This window comes from Gopherus flavomarginatus, chromosome 1 (genome assembly GCF_025201925.1).
Source record: "Gopherus flavomarginatus isolate rGopFla2 chromosome 1, rGopFla2.mat.asm, whole genome shotgun sequence".
In the NCBI taxonomy this organism is placed as follows: Eukaryota; Metazoa; Chordata; order Testudines; family Testudinidae; genus Gopherus; species Gopherus flavomarginatus.
Genome location: NC_066617.1, coordinates 91316800 through 91340391, shown reverse-complemented (window position 1 = coordinate 91340391; position 23592 = coordinate 91316800). Strand labels below are relative to the sequence as shown.

General features: G+C 38.3%; 1 protein-coding gene and 1 long non-coding RNA gene across 9 annotated transcripts in view; one reads left to right on the top strand and one right to left on the bottom strand.

The window, feature by feature from the left end:
• BLTP3B (bridge-like lipid transfer protein family member 3B) overlaps positions 1-23592 on the top strand; it is a 78372-nt gene that overhangs the window by 43984 nt on the left and 10796 nt on the right. For 4 of the 7 annotated variants that reach the window (XM_050934191.1, XM_050934200.1, XM_050934182.1 and 1 more), the window contains 13 exons: positions 194-383; positions 2369-2509; positions 3157-3327; positions 4670-4850; positions 5333-5416; positions 8114-8296; positions 8412-8530; positions 10678-10819; positions 11584-11777; positions 15171-16672; positions 17388-17563; positions 19204-19340; positions 21040-21190. In XM_050934191.1, coding sequence (XP_050790148.1) covers positions 194-383; positions 2369-2509; positions 3157-3327; positions 4670-4850; positions 5333-5416; positions 8114-8296; positions 8412-8530; positions 10678-10819; positions 11584-11777; positions 15171-16672; positions 17388-17563; positions 19204-19340; positions 21040-21190 — 3371 coding nt within the window. Of the gene's footprint in view, positions 1-193; positions 384-2368; positions 2510-3156; positions 3328-4669; positions 4851-5332; positions 5417-8113; positions 8297-8411; positions 8531-10677; positions 10820-11583; positions 11778-15170; positions 16673-17387; positions 17564-19203; positions 19341-19557; positions 19673-21039; positions 21191-23592 lie in introns of those variants that run through there. The other 3 variants (XR_007771411.1, XM_050934226.1, XM_050934236.1) reach the window with 3 other exon arrangements.
• The window catches only part of LOC127042720 (uncharacterized), a 54266-nt gene continuing 42457 nt past the window's right edge, over positions 11784-23592 (bottom strand). For both annotated transcript variants that reach the window (XR_007772022.1, XR_007772021.1), the window contains 2 exons: positions 16024-16128; positions 11784-12403 (listed from right to left, as the gene is read on the bottom strand). This is a non-coding gene — a long non-coding RNA (uncharacterized LOC127042720). The remainder of the gene's footprint in view (positions 12404-16023; positions 16129-23592) is intronic.

Genomic DNA, 23592 nt, shown 5'->3' with positions numbered 1-23592 from the left:
GGAACATACAATAGATTATACTGTATTACAGATTTTTCAGAGTTAAATATCTTTAATGAACGTTTATGAATAAGATTGGGTGCACTACAAGTTTTGTTTTGTGTAATATGTTTCATGTCTTATTGCTTAATAAGTATCACTTTATGCACTAACATTAGATCTGTAATTTAAATCTTGACATTTCACTTTCCAGTGAATATGGCTTTGCTGAAAAAGTGGTAGAAGGAATTTCTGTTTCTGTGAACTCCATTATAATCCGGATTGGAGCGAAAGCTTTTAATGCTTCATTTGAACTTTCCCAGTTGAGAATATATAGTGTAAATGCAAACTGGGAACATGGTGATTTAAGATTTACTCGAATACAAGAATCTCAGCGTGGAGAGGTAAAGAATACCTTTTTGCTATTTGCTTCTGTCAACTTTGTAGTAAGGAAGGTAATTAAATTGTGACTCTATGATTTTAAACAAAGGAATGTGCCCTGGGTGTGGCTGGAGCACTTGTGCACGCCAGCTAGTCTCAGCTGCTCCCAGTTGCCCCAAGGACTGTGGGCAGCTCATTGTAAACTAGAATAGCCTCTAGTTTATAGAAACTTCTAGTTTATAGATTCCACTCTTCTATAAACATTCCATACCTTCACAGATAGGTTATGAGATATGGGGGTGTGCTAAAGAAAAATCTCTTAATTGGACATTTCCTTGCTTTTAAGGTTTTGCATGGGTGAATGTTCTCCTTAAGCAACCTTAACTCTTTTCTAACCAAGTTATTTCTTTGTAGGAATTTACTAGTATACTGTACTCTTAATAGTCAAATTAAACCATTCCACTATCTCCTAATTGCTAGTTCAAGTAACAAGGGTATTATAATTTTTAAAAATTATAAGAGTACTGGATTAATGGATACCCTTCTCTTGTTTTCTGCCCTGTACCCAAAATAATAATGTGCAATTGAGCTCAAAGTTAGACTAACAGTGGCAAGTTTATATTGAAAGATGATTGTTTCTCTAAGATATGTTTAGTTATCAGTCAATTGAACTTAATATTTTGAACTTTGACCATATTGTTTTATTTAGAGTTGGTTATTCTCAGCTGAAAAAACTTTCAGCCAGTTAACGTGACTGATGTCTATCATTTACCTAAGGGCAGAAACTCAAAGTGAACATAGTAATGATCTTAAAAACCCAACAAATGTTATCTGAGAAGATCAAAATGAGTCATCCAGACAAATCTTAACTCCCCTTTTTTATTCTTTACCCAGTATACCTCTTGTAGCTTATATGTAAATTAATTACCTGTTAATGAGAGTTTTTTTATCTATTTGTGTGGATGTTTGAAATACACATTATTTGCTTAAAATGTATGGGGAATTCCTTAGGACATGGCTTTTGTTGTATATGAGCCTTATATACACATGTAAACTACTTTATAATCCTAGTTTGTAGACTACCTAATTTTTAGTCCAGGCAGTCAGAGGTTCATGATCCTGAATAGGTTTTGAATGTGTCATTCCTAAATTTCTCAGTATGACAACAAACACTTTTACATTTAAAATCCCTTTTACTTACAGGGAATTGTCCTGAACAAAATTACTTGTATATAAGCAATGAAAATGCCTGTCTATTTCATTTGCTCTAAGTGTTCTTAAAGAAGGTAGGAGTAGTTTTCCGCATCGTCATCTGATTCCTTGCCTGCTGTATCCCTCATCAACTCAGAGTTATACACTCAGTGGGATCCATAATATATGTAGTAATTCTCTTTAATTAAAAAAATTCTGCCATCAGACCTCTCACCTTCCCCAAACTAATCGACAGCACTGGAATTGAACATTTTGAGACCACTTGAAGAGTCCAGTCCACAGAAGAAACCAACATAAGACCTTTTTAAAAAAACTAAATGCTATAGAAGTGAATGAACAGACTTTATAACTAGATACACTATGAAAAATATAAAAATAATCCCTGATCTTAGAAATGACACTGTTGGTGGGTGCAAGGGAGGGATAGCTTAGTGGTTTGAGCACTGGCCTGTTAAACCCAGCGTTGTGAGTTCAATGCTTGAGGGGGCCATTTGGGAATCTGGGGCCCAAAAAAACCAACCAACCAAACAAACCTGTCAGGGACTGTACTTGGTCCTGCTAGTGAAGGCAGGGGGGTGGACTCAATGACCTTTAAAGGTCCCTTCCAGCTCTATGAGATAGGTATATCTGCATATATATTTTTTTTTACTTGAAGGGTCAGAGCTTTAATTACCAACAGTTTTAGTCAGAATATGGAACATGTCTTTTCTGTTGCTACTGAAACTCCATAAAATGTTCTTATTCTTACTGGCAAATAAATTGGCATATTAAATTAACAGGCTTTGTTTTGTTTTAGGTATTAACTTTCAAAGAGATCAACTGGCAAATGATCAGAATAGAAGCAGATGCAATCCAGAGTTCTCAGCATGAAATCATGAGTGCTCCAGTTCGACTGATTACTAACCAATCAAAAATCAGGGTTACACTTAAAAGAAGGGTAAATTTGAACACTTGTGAATCTGTGATATGTTTGTACATTCTTTCATTTGTTTTTGTATTTGACATTTATTTTTACAAAACACTCTGTATAGGTCGGCACACAGCAGAGATTCTGCACTTGGACTACATAAAATATGGCACTCTATAAATTTAAGATATTTCATCTTATTTTTCTGAGGAAGCATCATCAACAGAATAGTTTACCAAGCTCAGTAGTTAGACCTGTGCAATGGACAAGAAATAGAGCAGGCAAAATGTGAAGATCATGGAATTATATAGGTTTAGCTAATGGTCTAATTTGACCTGTATTGCCTTTATTTGTGTTGATGCATAATGAGGAAAGAATTCAGCTTTATTTCTCAGGGTTTAGGTTGAGTATGCAGGGTAGGCAGTTAGAAAACAACATTTTTTTTTGTAAATTGAGCATATTTGATATGAAAATCCTTGAGATACTGACACAGAACTTCAAATACTATTTTACAGTCATTTTTACTTGAAATATTAATTTAATCTTATGGAAAAAGTGTCACATGTCTTGTGTACCACGTCCTTTGCATTTTTACTTATTTCTTTTCAAATACTCATTTCTTGAATCAAATGCAATATTCTCAGTTAATTTTTAAGATTGTTTCATTTATTCAACAGTTAAAGGATTGCAATGTAGTGGCATCAAAACTGGTTCTAATACTAGATGATTTGCTATGGGTTTTAACTGATTCCCAGTTGAAAGCTATGGTACAATATGCCAAATCTCTTAGCGAAGCAATGGAGAAATCAACTGAACAAAGAAAAAGCTTGGCTTCTGAACCCACACAGGTAAGCTAATTGGTTGTCATAGTAAAGTTTTAGTAAATACAGATACTCTAAAACACCATAATAAACAATTAGTTGGTTTAATTTATTTTGGAGAGCTTTTAAGTTATTCATTTTTGATCAAGAATATCAGATTTTGCATCTTAAATCATGCTAAAAGTTATCATAAGATCTGTCAATTCTGAGTATCATGACAAGGAAGTAAATTATATTTATTAAATGATGTATTTGGAATATTTAGACTTCTGTATTTATTTCAACAGTTGATTAAATGTGGTGTATAGTGCTGTGTTTACAATAGGAACCATTTTCTGCGTTTGAATTCCAAAATATGTTTAAAGAGAGACTTACACACTAGAGCAAATTTTGAGAGAAAGGGAGGATACTTACACAAAATTGAAAAGTACTGGTATAGTTTTAGTTCCCTTTAGTGTTACTGAAAACTGTGTTTTAATACGAGCTTTTCCTCTAGCAACCTAGCCTCTCTTGTTTGAACTTGGAGTGAAATCATAAGTCTATATTTGATAGCATAATCTGTTACCATTGAAGTGATGATGATGTCACAAATAGAATATCGTATTATGCTGAAAACCTCTGCATCCTATAACATACATAGCAAGACAGGGCTTTGGAATCTTTTCCCCTTCTTTTGCTGTTCATGAGGAAGCAGAGAGACTTCTCTAACACCACTACTGTGGTCTGAGGTTGAAGTAGCCAAAGTGTCCCTCAATGAAGAATAATGGCCAGTGAATCTGCATACTGACAAATCCACTTTCACGCTCTTCAATCCAACCTTACTGCATGGACATGTAGCAGGCTGGCACAGGGATGAGTTGGGGAACACACTCTGTACACCAGCTGCATAAATCATCTATCACCCTCTCTCACCATCATACAGCAGAAATCCTGCTGAGTTGGGGGCCTTCCCAAACAGAGTAAGATTTGGCCAATCAGATGTGACTGCAAAATCAAGTAGTAGTAGATGTGCTGTAAGAGAGCAAGCTCTCAAACATAAGTAGCACTGGTAAGTGGTAGACATGATAAGAAAGAAAAACAAACATAAAAAGATGTTACTATGAAGGCTGACTAAATGAAGTTGCTGGCGTTGAGTACTTGCAGGAAATGCAGTGCCTTAATCAGTAATTAGGGGTGAGATTTTCCAGGGCACATACAGCAGTTGGGCATCTATCTCCCATTGTCTTTCAGAGGGAGTTGGGAACCTGACTGCTACTTGTGCCTGTGAAAATCTCCATCTAGAATTGTTTTTACATTTCAATCTTAAAATGTTTGAAGTTCATGCTTCTAGGGAAAGTTTCTCTAAAGTTATATGACTTAATTTTTTCAGAGTTCCATCCCTGCACCCACCTCTCAGCAAGTGAAAACACACCAGGCTCCAGCAGCACCTGATCAGAATGATGCAATTGTAAAGCTGTTCAGTGATTTTGATGTTAAGGAAACTTCTCACCACTTAGTAATTTCTCATTTGGACCTGCATATATGTGATGATATTCACTCTAAAGAAAAAGGTAACAAAAATTTCCTTTTCCAAAATTGTTTATATCCTCAAACTTATTGTAAATTGGAAGACAGATTGAGAAGTCTGTTAATGTTTGTATAGTCTCTCTTAAATAACCAGAATAAAACTATATACAAATGTACATCCAAAGAGCCACATAGTCATTTTTTCTGTTGCATAGCAGGCTGCTTTATATTTAATGGACATAGAAAAGATTAATAGAAATTAAAGAATCAGGATTTTTCAAAAGTATTTCCTTGATAGTAGCACCAGAGTTTCCAGCTACAAATTTATTGGCCTTATCTTAGGCACTGAGGGCCCATCCTGGCCAATTAGGCCAAGATACGCTACTGCAAAGTTATTTTTGTGATACCTCCATTTTTTTTTTTTGATCCAGTACTTTTGGCCATGGTGATTCACTGTAATGAAAAAGTGAAAACTTACTGATGTAGGTCAGGCATCTACATTGCTAAATACTGCCTTCTTTTACAGAATCAAACAGAAGTATTACAGGAGGAGCTATGCAGATTTCCTTTAGCCAATTAGCTGTGGACTACTATCCTTTTCACAAAGCAGGTATGTGATAAATATTTATTAGTATATTTATTAATTGTATTTTGGTTTTAAAGATAAAAATTAGTCAAATGTACAGAAGACATGGGCAATAATATTTCTACAATCAAGTATTTGAAATATATACTGTTAAGGTCGGTTCAGTACATTCATATCGATTACTTATGAAGTAAAAATACTGAGAACTGAACCAAAATCTTATACTCTAGCTCTTTAAAGCATAACACTTTTGTTTAGTTAACAAAATATTTTGGACATAAATACAGTTGTGTTGGAACATTATAATCCATTTCATGAGAAGAAAGACGACACCAGGATTTGAATGTATTAATTTGAAATTTAAGGGAGAGCAAGGTACAATCTACTAGATGAGCAGTTCTCAAACTTTTTGTTGTTGATTCCGCACTTGATTCTACAAATGTGGTACAGAGATTCCCCAGAATTTCATTAGTGCGCTTAATTTTGTTATTGTGCTACTATGGAATGGTAATGAGCATGCCATGCAGCCACCATATTAAGTCATGGAAGAATTGATTGACTCGCACCAGAATTGAAGCTTGACTTGCTAGTAGTAAATTCCAGACTAGGATTTGTTGCAAATCATTTTGGGCTAATAGATTTTTCCAGAAATCTAAACATTAAAAAGTCCATTTTTTCTTTAATGTCCATTGTTAAATTTTGGCCAAAAGTTACCTTTAAATTTGGGATTAGCTACAGCTTGATATAGTGGACCTTCCTACATGGACTAGGGCAAGCAGTTCTTTTCTACTGTTTGTCTTGGAGGAGAAGAAATTGAGAAGTTTCTATCTCAGCTACAGTTGTATTAAAAACAGAAATTCAGGATAAGTTGCTGGATAAGAACTGATACTGTTGTGTTGGAAGGTGTTAATGGCTGCCATCAGTCACAGACCTGGTTAAAGTCAACGGGTACAGTAAACATCATTTGTTCAGGCTAGATAAAAGAGGAATTAAATGCCCTTACTGAAACAGTAGAAGCCAAGACATTGACCAACATGGCAAGGCCTGAGCAGAAGCTGAGCCAGAAGTTGGGGCAATTGGTTGGTTGCAGCTGTGTGTCAGAGGTAGAAAGGGACCAGAACAAGCAGAGAGAGTAAACTAACAACAAGAGAAGCAGTTATGAACATGTCCGGGAGAGGGAGCAGCGACAGTGCTCCTTGGGGCACAGGAGTTGCTAGAAAGGCAAGCTGGAAATCAGTGTTCCCTCTAATTTTTTTCCATCCATGTGCGGAATGAATTTTGTTATGTGCACCATATCGAAGTAATGTGTGGATGTGTGCCACCGGTAGAAACAAAAAACCTAGATATAATATGTATTTTTAAAAGTTACCATAGGGATAATTACTCCAGCCAGGACAAGTTAGGCATTTTAGAACTCACTACTCAAAGAATTAAGTTTAAGCATGAGAGAGAAATAAAAATTATGAAATGCGTAGACAAGTCAAAAAACTAAATCAAGATACGTTGAAAGAAGTATCAAGTAACAACAGCAATCATGCAAGTATGTGTTGGGAGGTGAGTGTGAAAGAGTGTATGTGTGTGTGAGAGAGAGAGAGACACACACACACACACACACACACACGCTGTTTGTGTGTGTGAGAGAGAGAGACATGCACTGCCCTTTTAAGTATGCTGCTCTTTTATGTAGACCGGCCCTCAGGCCACGTCTACACTACAGCATAAAATCGAAATTATTAAAACCGGTTTTATAAAACTGGTTTTATAAAATCGATTTTACGCGTCCACACTAGGGCACATTAATTCGGTGGTGTACGTCCATGGTCCTAGGCTACCATCGATTTCCGGAGCGGTGCACTCTGGGTAGCTCAGTAAAAGAATGGGACCAATAACTTCGATTTCCGTCCACACTAACCCTAAATCGATATAGTAATATCGATTTTAGGGTTACTCCTCTCGTTGGGGAGGAGTACAGAAATCAATTTTAAGAGCCCTTAAAATCGATTTAAAGTGCCTTATAGTGTGGATGGGTACAGCATTAAAATGATTTAACGCTGTAGTGTGGACCAGGCCTCAGCAGTCAAGCCTGCTTGCTCAGACACAGCAACAGCTGCCAGCAAGCTCTCTCCGGCCTGAACCCTGTCATATTCGTCCGCCCTGCTCTGTGGAGATGGAGTACAAGGGAGGGAGACACTCTGACTTCAGCGCCCCTCCCCCTACTCTGCACAGCAAGCAGGAGGATCCTGGGAGCAGCTGGCCAAGGGCTCCAAGGCAGAGGGCAGGAGCAGCGCAGCAGTTGGGGGAGGACATCTGAAGTGTATGGCACTAGATAGCCTGTTGGGCAGCTGTGCAGATTAGAGGGAATTTAGCTGGAAATTGTGATCAAGGAAACAGCACTTTGAGTACAATCTTTGTAGATGGCACTAAAAAAAATGCCTGACTCATATTATCAATCTCTTCTCTTAATGGATACAGTCTAGCAAGGCCCTGAATATTGCCTAACCGCTCAAGTCAAGGAGCAATTCTGTTCTTGAGGTCAGTGAGGAGTTTGTCAATTAGTGCTATTACTTGCCATTTACATTACCGAATAGTCACAAGATTTAGTGCAATCACATTTTGAAGAAAATCTGAAAAGTTTTCAAATGTTTTTTCAGTCTGTTAGAAATACATTTCAGATGGAAGCTTTTGTATTAGTTTTGGGGCACATACGTCTCTCTCTTGTAGAAGACAACTGCAGTCACTGGATGCATTATAGTGATGCCACCAAAACCAGAAGCGGATGGGCCCAAGAATTATTACATGAGTTCAAAAGCAATGTTGAATTGCTTAAACAGGCTGTGAAGGATCATAATATAGATACTCCAACTAAATCCCCACCTCATGGTTCTCCTCCAAACATACAAACAGGTACTTTGTCTCTGTTCACATGTTTTATTGCTTACATTTAATGTTCACTGGAGACACAGTGTATCCTAACTTAGATTGTTATTTTAAATGACTTTGCCATTCTTGTTTCCTGCAGGCAAGGAACACCAGATACCTGGAACTTCTAGGGCTTGTTCTGTATCTCCCCAACAACCAAAGGATAAACTCATGTCCAGTCCTGTTGTTGTTAGACTTGCAGATTTCAATATATACCAGGTATGTTTCCTCCCTTCCCCCCCCAGTTGGTGAATTTGGGGTCGCTTTGTCCCTTGACTGCTTTACCTCTCATGTATATTAGCCATAATTTTTAACGCCTGATCCAAAGTCCACTGATGTCAATAAGACTCTCTCCATTGAATATATCAGTTATTGGACTAGACTCTTATGACTTGCTCTTGTTTTATATTAAAATATGAATATCAATGGGATTTTTGTCATTGATTTAATGAGAGTAAGACTTTGGATCTGCGAGGGATTTGCTGTAATATAAAGACATCACCTACAGATGCTCTAGTTTAGAATCTTATCCTTTCATTGTGTCATGCGGAGTACTCAAGGAATTCACTGTTTTAGTATGTAGTTTTAGATTTATCATTTTTAGGGTTTCATATTCCCTGTTTAAATATATGCTGAACTGATTTTCCAGTGTAATGTTTAAACTGATTTAACATTTCATTATTAATATTTTTCTTCAAGTGATATTTTTTTAATGAACTTTTTGACATTCTTTTTATTTGTTATTTGCTGCTGTTTTAATTACTCTCTCAGGTCCAGATTCACTCTCACAGGCATAGGAAGGGGGCAGCTGCACCAGAAGAGTACTTATAGCCATTATCTCCTGGAGATGGTATTGAGGCGGTGCTCTGCTTGGGAAGGCAGCTCTAAATTTCAGCTGCTAGCAGAGGATGCCTGAGATCTGTGCTCCGTCAATGCATCTTCCAGACACCCTAACCTTGCCCCTTCCCAGGCTTTTGGTGCTATGCCCGCTCTAGTCTCCCTGTTAGAGTGGAGGTTGCAGCTTGCTTCCAGAATCTCACATTTGGATTTTAAATATTTTTATACACTTCAGTATTTGCATAATTATTTTATGTAATGTTTGTTTGTTAGATTGATAGACGTTTTACATTTAATTTGCTTCTTTTCAGTTGCTTTACTCTCTCTTTTTGCCATCTCTCTATTATTACTTCACATTGTTTTTGTAGGACAGCTAGGAAGCTACTTATTTTAAGTTGATGTAATTGAAAATTAAGTTTTGTATTTGTGAATTTATATTTTGCCATAGTATTTAGAATTATTATAGGTATTAATACAGACGTGTATGAAATTTAAGTTATCTGAACTGGGTGAGAGAGGTTTATACAGTTTTACTTGTGTATAATTTCCAAGTATACTTCTGCAAAATCAATAAAACAGAAACCAACCAGGACTATATATTTAAACACTTATTTTAAAGCTATTTTGAAGGTAGGAAGCTGACATACAAAAGCACTGGATGCAAGCGTTTTTGGTTTGGCAGATATTTCTTAAGTTAGTCCACACTCAAATCTTAAGCAATCAGAAGAGCCAGATGTGTTATGTTTGGTACATAAATTTTTTGTATTGTTGCATAATTTACTTTGGATGCAATTAATGTAAAGTTAGTGTAACATTTATATTGTTAAAAGCACAAGTGGAGAGATGTCGTTCTACTAGGACTTGATTCTGCTACTCTGTGACCCTCAGGGTGTTGCTGAGCCCAAAGAATCCTGCAGTAGCGTACTGAGCACCCTGCAGAGCAGCATGTGATCCCAAGCTTGTCCCTGGAGAGGTGGCGCACAAGCTGCAGTGCACATGGCTCCAGAACAGTGCAGAGAGAGGGGAATTTTATCTGTAGTTGCTTCTCCAGCTGGCTGAGCTGGGAACACCATGGGCTGGCCATCTTTCAGGCAAACCTCATCTCCGGCAGACCTGCCTGTATTTTGGCAAAGCTGCTGGGTCCCTGCAGGTCCTTGCCTGATTCTTGTCTGTGTGGATATCCCCTTGTCTGCTGCTTGCACCTGCTGCTTCCCATACACACATGCACAGGGACTATAGTGCCATGCCCTGACTCCATCCATCACCATGCCCCTTCTGTCCTCTGTTAACTCTCTTGGAGATGAGTGCATGCAGACTGCCTCTATTACATGATAGTCATGTATGCATTGCTCTCTGCGATGGGTGCCATTGGGAATCTACATCAGTGGGGTTACCATGCCAGTGCTCAGTGTGTTGCAGTCCCATATGTGAGGTTGCACTATCCCTTGAACCACTGGCAGAATCAAGCATTTTTAATGACTCTCAAAAATAGTTACATATTGAAAAAACTGAACATTTGTCTTTTGCAGGTCTCTACAGCAGACCAATGTCGTTCTTCCCCTAAAACTCTGATTTCTTGCAATAAAAAGTCACTTTATCTTCCACCAGAAATGTCAGCTATTCATATTGAATTCACTGAATACTACTATCCAGATGGAAAAGACTATCCTAGTAAGGTTTTTTTTCTGAAAAATAAATCTCTTGCATTATTTTCCCTTTGGCGAAGCCTAATGGTAGCTTGAGACCTAATGGAAATATTGATTCAGGTTTGACATTCAAAAATGGTGAAAAGCTTTTTGCACTGAATTAATTGTAAAATTACTTTTGTGAACAAAACACTTCACCATTTTACTGATGTTTGTTCCTAGCAACACATTTAAAGCCTTGATTTTTGTAAATACTACATTTTAAGTACAAAAATGTGCATGACATTACCCAGAAATAAAATACTAATTCTACTCTCTCTCTCTATATATATACACACACACATTTTTTGAACATTTGCACTCCTCTGCTGTACAAAAGAAATCAAGCTATTGCAGACCTATCAAAGATGTAACAAAAGGTCTGCTAGAGTTATTTTAGTAACATGTGACAAGGTTCAACATTCTCTCATGTAAGGAAATCCCAGCAGGCTACCCGGGGATGATGCTCAGGACAGAGGCTCTTCTGTGGCCCTGCCATTTTCTGTTAACTGTGGTGCCCACCTCATTTTTATTCTATTTTAATTTAAGTTTTTACATGCAGCGATTGAGACATCAGAGAGAGTTAGGAGTGATACACTTAGGCTCCTTCAGCCTACTCTTTCCCATGGCCAGAAGAGTGGGTTTTCCCTTTCTCCCATGGCAGAAAGTAGAGGAGATGATATCTCTCTGCATTATTAGGCTAAAATAAATGTTGTTGTTTGCTGTAATTTTGTTTTGTCTCTTCCTCAGTTCCATGTCCGAACCTTTATGTGCAACTGAATGCTCTGCAGTTCATTCTGGATGAAAGAAGTATTCTTTGGCTAAATCAATTTGCGTTGGATGTGAAACAAAGTCTCAATCAGTTCATGGCCATGTATAAATTAAATGACAATTCAAAATCTGATGAGCATGTTGATGTTAGAGTGGATGGACTTATGTTAAAGGTACTGTATGGAAGGAGTATTTGGGGATTTTTTGAAGCAAAATACATTCTCTTTATCTATGAAAAGACTTATTAGCCAAGTAACGAAAAAAGGAGAATATGATGGTCTAAGGAAAGATGTGTGAGCAGAACAGAGGACATGGTGTAAGTAGATCACCATCTCTTCTGGACATAGCCCCTTGATGCAAAGTAGTCAGTAGGTTTGGCTAAAAGTCTCATTCAGCAATGCCAGGATGGCCTGTTGCCAGAGTGGAAAGTATGCCTGGATCGCATACTTACGGTTCAGATCTCTATATGTGCAATTGTACCTCTAATATGCAGAGAACAGTAGTAACTTGCCATCGTTTTTTAGTTGTGAGATCTACAGCTTTTTGAGGGGTGTCATGTTATAAGAGTGTCTTCTTGACATGTCTGATCATGCCTTTTTCCTGCTCTTTGTAGAACTGCAGCTGTTTTGGTGGTGATCCTTTAGCATTGTGGCTCTTGCGGGGAGAGTGCAGGTTAAGCAGTTTTGTTATGGACAGTGAGAATTTTTCCTTTTTTGTAGTAAGATGCTACAGACTTCTCCCCTCCGCATCATGAAGCTGTAAAGGCCTTATGAAATTCATGTTCTAGAGAGATGAACTCCTGAAATATAAAGATATGATCAGTTATGAGTTTGACTGTGCACTTTTGAAATTCATTTTAGTTGGCTTTCAGCTGAGAAACAAACACGAATTCAAAATGCAATTAAATTGTCATAAATGCACCGCATAATAAGTTTATCCCTGTGAATGGCAAGGAAAACTCAAAGAAAAGGAGAAACAGACTCCATAACTGCCATTTTTACAGATATTGCAATATTTAAGGCTTATCCGAATGAGGAGGTAATGCACTTTACCACGGTGTGATTTCTAAAGCATGCTAATGTGTTGCACTTTAATTGGTTTGTGTAGACCCTGCTAATGCATTTTAACATACTGCTAGTTCAAACAGTATTACATTAAAGTGCTCTAGGGAACCTTTAGTGCACACTAGCAGGGTCTGCTCACACCAATTAATGTGCAACACCTTAGTGCATTTTAGAAATCACACTCCTGTAAAGTACATAACCCCACCATGTAGACAAGCTCTTAGTATGAAAGTGTGATGCTTTAAATTAAACTTCCTAAATATGCTTTTGATAGGTATATGTAATAATAGATATTGTAAATTACCCAAATATTGATTATGAAAATGTACTTATGGTGTAATGAATACTTACTTACAAATTTGGGATCTAACCCAGCATCCAGTTAACTACATGAGTAACTTTACTCACATGAGTAATTCCATTTAAGATAATAGGACAAAGTTACTTATGTGCTCCACTGTATGATTCCCTAAGCCCTAACATTGCAAATGGATTCAGCCATGAGGATCCATATACAGTAAAAGCTGTGTTATGTGGCACTTTACCATCCGGAAAGCTCTATACACCCGCATTTCTGCTCTTCATTGAAAGTTTGGTTTATAGTCTGGGTGGCGCCAGGCTGGCAGGTTACCTACCTGCCTCCACGTGGCTCCCCAGAAGCAGCGACATGTCCCTGCTGCTCCTAGGTGGAGGAACAGCCATGAGGGGTTCAGAGTGCGGAAGTGGATACAGAGCACTGGCTTTGGGAGGGAGTTTGGGTGTGGGAGGGGTCTAGGGACAGGGGGTTGAGGTGCAGGGTGCTGGATCTGGGCAGCGCTCACTTTGGGCGGCTCCCCGCAAGCGGCAACATGTCCCTGCTGCTCCTAGGCAGAATCGTGGCTAAGTGGCTCTGCCCACTGCCTCCGCCTGTAGGCGCAGCCCCTGCAGCTCTCGTTGGCCACCATTCCTGGCCAATGGGATCTGTGGAGCCAGCGCTCAGGATGGAGGCAGCACGCAGGGCTGCCTAGTCACACCTCTGCCTAGGGCAGTGGCTCTCAACCAGGGGGTCTTGTGGCTCCCTGGGGGTCTGCAATCTGGTTTCAGGGGGGCCGCCAAGCAGAGCCAGTGTTAGACTTCCTGGAGTCCAGGGCTGAAGTCCTGAGCCACTACCCAAGGCCGAAGCCAAAGCCTGAGCAATGTAGCTTTGTGGGGCCCCTGTGGTATGGGGCCCCAGGCAATTGCCCTGCTTGCTACCCCCTAATGCTGGCCCTGGCTTTTATATGTAGAAAACCAGTTATTGTGCACAGGTGCATAATGGGGTTTTTATAGCATGTTGGGGGACCTCAGAAAGGAAAAGGTTGAGAACCCCTGGCCTAGGGGACGTGTCATCTCTTGCGGGGAGCCAACCGAGATGAACGCTGCCCAGATATGGCACCCTGTTCCCCCAGCCCCCTGTCCTGAGCCCCCTCCTGCACCCAAACTTCCTTCCCTCTTACTTAACTGGAATTTTTCACTTACTGGCACTCCCCACTACCCCAACAGGCCGGATAACAAAGCTTTTACTGTACTGGGATGGTGTCCCATTGATCCCACTGGCATTATGTGTGGTGTCAGGGATCTGTGTTGGCAGATTCCTGATGCAAGATCAGGGTCTAAAATATTATTTCCTTTTACACTTGGACTGTAAAGATGTGGAATTTGAGATTATTCTAGCACACTGTGGAATACTTCAAGGTTTTAAGAGTTCTAATAAATGTACTTTTATAATAGCAAAAAAAAAAGTTAATGCAACGTAAAGGCTGAGATTTTAATCATACAAAACTTTTGTATTGCACAATACTGAGCAATCATGTAATGAAAGTTCCTTTTGTATGCATGTGGAAGGAGAGTTAAGATTTCATGTTCAGCTAACTTAGGGGTTCTCAACCCCTCAGGGGGTCGTGAGGTTATTACATGGGGGGTCGCAAGCTGTCAGCCTCCACCCCACTCCCTGCTTTGCCTCCAACATATTTAATGATGTTAAATATACATTAAAAACACTTTTTAATATAAGGGGGTCACACTCAGAGGCTCGCTGTGTGAAAGGGGTCACCAGTACAAAAGTCTGAGAACCCCTAAGCTAACTTTAAAACAGTTGACCAGATTTTTCATTAACTGTCTACAAAATCACTTCTGAGCTGACCTAAAGCATTAGAAACTTCAGCCCAGTGTAACAGTCCTGTGTATTTCAAAAAAGAAAAGCCAGAGGCCCTGTCATGGACATTGCATGGACATTGAGATTCATAGCAATTTTCGTATGAACAGGTTTGTATGAGGTGGCCTTGGTAAAAATTTGGGGAACCCAGATGAAAAGGTGCAGAATCAGGAGCCTGGCCTCTCCTGTTCTATATTAGTGTACATGGCAGCCTACAAAACTTTAATTTCATTTGTTTATTTTACCTCACATAACTATTGTTTTCTTTAAAACTGTGTGTACCTTTATAATCTATTTTGTAACTAGATGAATATATTTTTCTATTGCAGTTTATCATTCCCTCTGAAAAGAAACCTGAAATCCATAAAGATCAGCCACGTGCAATTTCTATTCAGAGTTCTGAAATGATTGCTACAAACACAAGGCACTCACCAAACTGTAGACACTCTGACCTGGAAGCCTTGTTCCAGAACTTCAAAGATTGTGAATTTTTCAGTAGAACTTTCACCAGCTTTCCCAAATCTCATGACAGTTTTAATCTTCTGCACCCAATCTTCCAGAGACACGCTCATGAACAAGATACTAAGATGCATGATGTTTATAAAGGTTATGTCACCCCAAAGCTAAATAAATATGCACTAAAAACATCTGCTGCCACTGATGTCTGGGCTGTGCATTTTTCCCAATTTTGGATAGATTATGAAGGAATGAAAAGTGGGAAAGGCCGACCAATAAGCTTTGTGGATTCATTCCCACTCTCCCTTTGGGTTTGCCAGCCAACGAGATTTGCACAGTCACAAAAGGAACCCTTTTCTTATTATCAGACACCTTTTAACATTCCAAGAAGTGACTGTAGTGACCTAGCTAATAGACTTCAGCGCAAAAAACTTTTGAGGGAATATTATAGCACTGAGACAGAGCCCTTGACCAATGGCATTCAAAAGCTTCATCCTTCAGACAGCACTTCAGGAGTTCTGTCTGCAAGTTCTTCCTCTGATGCAGATGTACATGTCCTTGTTCATATTCAAAAACACGTGAGCATGCAAATCAATCATTACCAGTTCCATTTCTTATTGTTGCTCCATGACTCCCTTGTATTGCTCCTGGAAAACCTAAGGAAAGATGTAGAAGCAGTGACAGGAAAACCTGCACAAAAAACAGATGTCTGCATTGGGATCTTACTTGAAAGTGCAGAAATAGCTCTATTGCTCCATCCAGTGGCTCAAGCAAAACCCTGCAAGTCTCCAGTTTTGGAAGAAGAAAGTCTCATGGCAGAAGATCTTTCACCTTTGGAAAATGAGGAAACTCTTGTATCAGAGAGTAAACTAATAACTAATGATATAACACAGACTGGTAGTGTGGATATTAATTATGTAACTGAGTCCACGAGCACTGAGGTTAACAAAGTCATTTTGATGGACCCCCTTCTTTTTAAATCAGATAGTGATATGGATTTTCAGAAGGGAATGTCATTTTCAGATGATGCATTGGATACGTGTTTGGGGAAAACAAATGAAGATTGTAGTGGACTTTTTAGTAGGAGTGATTCAGAAGACGTTTGTGTAGCATTAAGTGACAAAAGTAGCTTGTATTCTAGGGATTTGGTGAATGTTTTAAATAACAGAGAAGATTCTGTTGAGTTATTCACTGATAAAGAGGATGATAAAAGTATTTTTTCAAATATGTTAACTGATCAGAAAAGTGGAAGTGAAGGCTCTCCTGTTAAAGTGGCAGACTTAGAACCAGAAACAGCCTTACAATCTGAAGAGCTTGAAATCAACAAAGAAAAAGTGTCTACAGTTAGAATGCCTGCAACCCAGTCTACATTAAGGTAGAAAAGATTTTATATTTTAAGTAGTGAGTTCACTCTTTATGTCCCAGGAAAAGTTAGTTGATAGTACAAGTCAAATAAAATTAATAATTGCCATAGATCAGGTATTGGCAACCTTTGGCATGCAGCCCCTCAGGGAAAGCCGCTGGCAGGCCAGGATGGTTTGTTTACCTGCAGCATACGCAGGTTCAGCTGATTGCAGCTCCCACTGGCCATGGTTCACTGCTCCAGGCCAATGGGGGCTGTGGGAAGCGGCACAGGCCGAGGGATGTGCTGGCCGCTGCAGTGAATGAATGCTCTACTTTGTTTACCTCCATTTTTTTTCCCCGTAAGGCGGTGTTTGCCAAACTTGGGATGCTACTTGTGTAGGGAAGGCCCCGGGCGGGCCAGGACGGTTTGTTTACTTGCTATGGCTACGGGTTCCACCAGTCACAGCTCCCACTGGCCACGGTTTGCTGCTCCAGGCCAGTGGGAGCTGCGATCTGCGGAACTTGCGGACGGGATAGGTAAACAAACCGTCCCGACCCGCCAGGGGCTTTCCCTACACAAGCGGCGTCCCAAGTTTGGGAAACACTGCCCTAAGGATTACAGAATTATTTTGTATTACATACCAATATTTTCTTTAATTTTGTTCCTGTGTTGGAGGACTTTGATTTCTTTTCTAGAATTCTTTTCATTTTAAGTAATAATTTCCTAATATCTTTATATTAAAAAGTGGAAAGCCTAAGGAACGCTGCCAGTCCAACCTCCCTGCATTCTCTGTTTCTTATAAGAACATGAAGAGAAGTCCATCACAAGTCTCTTTGGATACTATTTCTATTGATAGTATGATGTTAGAAGAACATTTGCTAGAGAGTGATGGAAGTGACAGCCAAAGTTTTATGGAGAAAGGTAAACAAATTTAACAAAATAATTACATATAATACATGAAAGTATTATCTAATAGTGTGCTAACAGAATATAGTGGGCTAAATTCTGTTTGGTTTACTCAAGCAGTTCTATTTACTGCACCAGTTGGTGGCACCAAACATTTTCCTACTTAGATGAAAGATATAATTTAAAAATAAACAGAAAATTGACTCCGTTATTACCTCTTTCAAGGGTGGTGGTTCTGGGTTTTTTTTTGTTGTTTTTTGGGCGGAGGGAACCAAATTATACTGTTGTTGTAGGACCAGGAATTCCTTGGAACTACTCCTATTAGTGGACTGTAGGCCAGCAGTAGATGTTTGCAGGATTGGACTCTAAATTATGGTGGTGTTTTACCATTGCAAATGTGTATCAAGATTCTCTGTTTTTAAAAATGAGGGGATGGGTAAGTGATTTTCTTTGGCATTAATACCAGCAATTCTAATAACCAAACAGACAAATTTGACTCTCTCCTCATGGTGCAGTTTGTATTTATTGGCTGAATTCTGCTATCAGGTGGATGTCCAACTTCTGATTATTTCAGTGGGAGCCATTTGTGGGTATCTGAAGGAGAAATTTGGCCTGATGTTGAATATCTGTTAGTTTTAGATAATCTGTAGTACTGTGGGGTTATGTAAATTATGATGAGCTTCTAAGAGAAGGCCGATGAAATAATTTTGTTAAAAAGTAACATGTACAGTAGCAAGACTCTAAAAAGGTCAGTTTCCTCTGTACTCCTATCTTCCATCTGAATAGAAAACTATTCTCAGCCCATATGTTCTTAACAAAATAAAGCTTTAACAAAAGAAAATAATATAGCCTGACTGAGTATCTCTATAAACAGAAGAACTGTAGCCACTTACACTAAAGGCTTTGAAAATGTATCTATACATATTTGGCAGTTCAGTGACTTTTAACAAACTTCTCACAGGGTGAAATTCACTTCTGTTGTGGAAGACAAGAGCAGGACCCTTCTCACCTCTCCAGAAGTACATGAAATGGCCACACAGGGGGCTTGTACATCCCCTCTGCACTGTGAAAGATCTCTATGCCAGCCCATGTATACTGGCATGGAAGCCACAATGAATTGACTGCGTTAGGCAGGAAAGGGGTCACATGTTCATGTGGATCCAGGATCCTGTGTAAAAGACATGGAAGAGCTATAGGTTCTATTCCACCCTATAGGCTGGAATAGCAAGCAGTCCACACCATGGCTGCATGGGTTGAAGGGGTGGATTTCATCTCCTTAATTGCTCCATCGTCATACAGCCTGAATACTTGGACTCTGTGTATATGGCGTGGATTTCACCCAAAGACAATATTTTGTGAGAGAGAGATCAATAAGAACATAGACAAATTAAAACATTTTCTTCTGTGTTGCCAGTGCTAACTAACAATCAGTTTGCCACATGAGCTTCGTGATATGACATAAAAATCAGTATGCCTATTATTTGACTAATTTATTTTATTAATTATAAAGTTTTGTTTATTAATGATTATCCAAATAAAAACTTTTATAAAAGGTTTAAATATTATTACACATAGTATCTTAATATTAATGCATGAACAATTCAGATTATATTATATTGACCTTTCATATTTTTCCGATGATATGCACATGGAAGCTATCACAGGCATGAATTACCAAAGGCCAGCAGAAAGCATGCAAGACGAAGTCACGGGAGTTGACAATTATGGTGGATCATCTCCAGATGCCATCAGTGCAGCTTCAGAGAGTGCTCAAGAGACTAATGAAGAAATGGTAATGTTGTTGAAATTCATTAAAGGAGCGAGTTTAGTAAATTAAACAGTAACTGACATTAAAGTGGTGCTGAAATATTTGTTTTTTCTTTTAAAGGTGACTTGAAAATTAGTTTTTTAAAATTCATTAGCTATGTAGATTTATATTCTGAATGCTCCAATAACAGGTAAGGGTGAATTAAAACACATAATTGATTTTAGATTTATCTTCTTTTTAGGGTCTCTGAAGTTGAAGATTAACTACTTCTGTTCCAAGTAATGCCCAGTATGTACTATGCTGGTGGCATTACACCCACTTTGGAGACCTGGAGTATGGAGATATCCTCTTGAAAGGTCAGTTAAGTGGCTTTTTTCTTTTTTAATATATGGCATGGTTTTGTGAATTTTTTTTAATATGAATATATATATATATATATAACCCAAAGTGTAGAACATATTTACTGTAATCTTTGTGTCACCATGCCCTGTAGTTTAAAAAAAAAAAAAAAAGCCACTTTTCTAACCATCTCCCCTCCCAAGGCAATCTTCATGCACTGATAAGAGTTCCATGGTGGTTGCATCTCCTCTTTTTCTATTTAGCTGTCTATTTATACCATGCTCATCACTGTGGTTATCTGAGTTTCTTGCATAGTAAATTGTCATCATAATTCAGAGTAGTAATCTTAGGGTACAGGGCACCTCAAAAAAAAAAAAAAAAAAAAAAGAGAAACATGCTTTTGAAATCAGTTTTGTGCACACTTCCCTCCTACACTTTCTTTGGAGACATTCAGCATATAACTCTACAGTTGCTGAGTTTTTAAAAAACACTTGCAAATTATCTCTTTAAAGAAAACCTTACTTAACAAATGATTAGATATACACTTATGAGTAAGTATCCTTTTGGGTCAGTTTTCAGTAATAGTCTTTACATTTGTGCATGTAAATAATAATGTATGAAAACAGAATGTGTGTGTGCAAATTCCATTTTAACTTGTAGTTTTCTATTTGTAGAAGATGAGTTGAGGCCCCTTAGAAAACTTGGCCCGTAATTATAAAAATAATTACCATATATTTCAAAGTGGCACTAAGATTTGACGTTTTGCAGCTGTTGACTACATTTGTGGCCTGACAACAAGGTATAAAATTTAATAAAATAAGAGGAAAGGGCAGAGTAGTAGAAGAGCACAGTGCATTACTGTGCAGTGTCAGCGTTTGGGACTCTAGCTAGGGTTCCTCTCTCTGGCTTTGATTCAGCATTTGAATGGTGTCAGCTACTCACATGCTTAATATAAAGCACATGCTTAAAGTACTATAGGTATGACTAAGGCAGCATATTCAGTGTTTTGGGGGAACCATTTCATGTTGTTGTGACCCTTCTGGCTATTTCCAAATCAGTATTGATGGGCTGCAGGAGGAAATAGTATCTGCTTTTCATTGTGCATCAACTAGTTTATTATAAGGTGGAAGATGAGAAAAATAAAAAGAGAAAAATAACTGTTCTTTGGGTCTCTGAGTACCTCTCTGGTGAGTGGGGGAAAAAGTGGGTGAATAAGGAGCTTGAATTCCAAAATGTTTGTTTGAATTGCATTAATATGAGTTTCCTTTGGTAATATTTGAATGTAAGCTTGTTGCATTGTTTATATTTGCCACACTAATAATTGAAAGTTGTAATTTAAAAAAAATTAATTTATAATCTCAGTTGTATCTTAACTTGTTGATAGATGTCTGTTGTGGTTTTTAAAATCTTTGGCGTTAATGGTGAAATTGACATCAAAGGTGAAGACACAGAAGTATGCCTTCAGGTGAATCAGGTGATACCAAGCCAGTTGGGCAATATCAGTGTTCGACATTATCTTTGCAACAGAACTGTGGGTAAGAATTAACAAGAGATTTCAATTCCACTCTCACTATTGAATTTGAGTTGAAAAAACATTTGTTTTTACTATGAAAGAGTTATTGGAAGTTTTATGGTTGTCCTCCCTCTAATACATAATCATATAAAAATATCTGTATTAGCCTTGTGATTCTATTCCAATTAACTTCTTTCCTAATTATCAAGCAGTGAGTGGGAGGGGAATAAAAATAGAACTGCTCAGGATGGTGTGAGTAAAAAAACAAAACTAAAACCAAATGAATTACATTGAATTCTGCTGATTCACTTTTTATCAGATATCCCACATTAGATTGTTGATATTTGATAAAGCTGGAACTTCATTATTATCACTCTCAAACTTTTTTTTAAATTTGAGTATTTCTTGGTCTGGTGAGCCTTCAATGAGATCAGATCATTCTTTACTTCAAAATAACTTTAAAAATTCTAGTCTGTGGAACTGCATCTCAACATCCACACTTCTTGTTAATTTTAAATATCTTATTTAAGGAAAGTTACTATCTAGCCCTGTACCTGGAGGGATGAAGTGCAATTTTATGATTTTTAAAAAAAGCTTGATCAGATTCTGATGCTTAAATGCTGCAGCTGTGAATGATTATAGTATTGCATTGCCATTTAACAGCACATTAATCATGCTTCTGCACCTAGTCCAGAATCACTTTTGCAGTAGGTCCAAATATATGTCTATATCTGGAGCTCTACACATTAAAATAAGTAGAACTCCGTAGTGGTATGTGTCTCTTGAATGTATCATGTGAACATCATTGGGACCTTATTTCAATTAAATTCATTGCCTCTGTCCATAAATCAGATGCACAATTCCATAGAGATCACTAGTTCTGTGGAGCATGGCTTCGCTTCTTTAGAGGCATCCCAGGGTACATTGCAACGAAGGAAAATCCCATGGAGCTTGGGATGTGTATGAGGGTGTAACCTTGGTAAAAGCAATGTAGCAGAAGGAGCTGGAAGACACTTAGAAAGTTACTTTCTTGGCAAATGCATAGTCAAGTATAGTTGGGGAGGATAAGGGATAGCATAGGGAAAGAAATGAAAATAGAAATAGGAAAAAAATTATGATCCAAAATCTGGTTCCTGGTTAGTTGTACTTGAATGACTTTAAATTAAATCCACCTGTAACTGTTTCTCATTTCCCAGTTTGAAATTGTTGGAATGTACTTAGAGAACTGGAGAGGTTTAATTGAAAACATCTAAATTAATATTTAAAAATAATCCCTCTGTTGTGAAAAGGATAAATTTGAAGTAAGGGCCAGAATTTCAGCATAGTTCAATTGACTTCACTTGAATTATATCAGCAAGCGTACTTCAACTGCCTACCATCTGAGCGTCTCGGCCAGTCAGTCTACTCTCTAATCATGATACTCAGTGTGAATAGTATAGTACAGCTTAAAAATATTTGAGTGCAAGCCTTACAAGTTATAGCTACATAACAATCAGCCAGTAAACTGATTCAGAAGGATTTTAACTATTCTTTTTGGTACTAGTTATTTTTAGTGTGTTAAACCTGAAGAGATAATAAGTAGGGAAAGGATCTATTTCTTTTGCATAGCAAATGGATGAATATTGAAATTTTATCTAATATTTCTGACCATCTTCCTCTTATAGAAATGCCCAATTCAGTGTGTCAGTTGCCCTCTAGTAGGTAGATATATTGAGACTAATAATCAGAAACTGCTGCTCTATTTTATTAGTACACACTCCTGTTCCCATTGAAGTAATGGGAGCAGCATCTGGCCCTGTATTCTAGCTATTAAATTGTTTCAGTTTTCTGAGTACCAGTTACTTTCTTTTTTACACATTAAGGCATTGATTCGGGAAAACATCCCTTCTTCAAGTGGTTGCACACTTGTATTCCACTCAGGTTTATTCATGTCCAGCATACCAGAGCCAGAGTGTTTTCTGTAGCAGTACCTGGTGGGGTGGCACACATGCCTGGCACATCCTTGTGGCCTCTTCTGAGGCTATATAAGGGTTCTACTGCCCCGACCCCCTTCAGTTCCTTCTCACCATCTGTGGCCTGAGTCAGAGCTACCCGTGAGGTTTACCTCACATTTTTTTTCTTTTGATGCCTCATAAGCTTGTGGTGGCGTTACAGCAATAATGCTGGTGCTGGAACTGTGTCAGCGAATTCAGCTTTCTTCTTTTCCTGTAAATAGTACCCAATAGTTAGGTTTCCTTTATTGTTTTAACTATTATGAATTAGTTTTTGATGTGATGCACCGATGGCATGCAGCGCTCACCAAACTTCAAGTGCTGCCTGTCTTGAGAGGTGTCTGTTCACAATAGTGACCCCTCCATTCTCTGCCTTTTGTGCCTCAGTAAGGAACATATTAAAGAGAGGTGCAATATCTGCCATTCTTTTAAA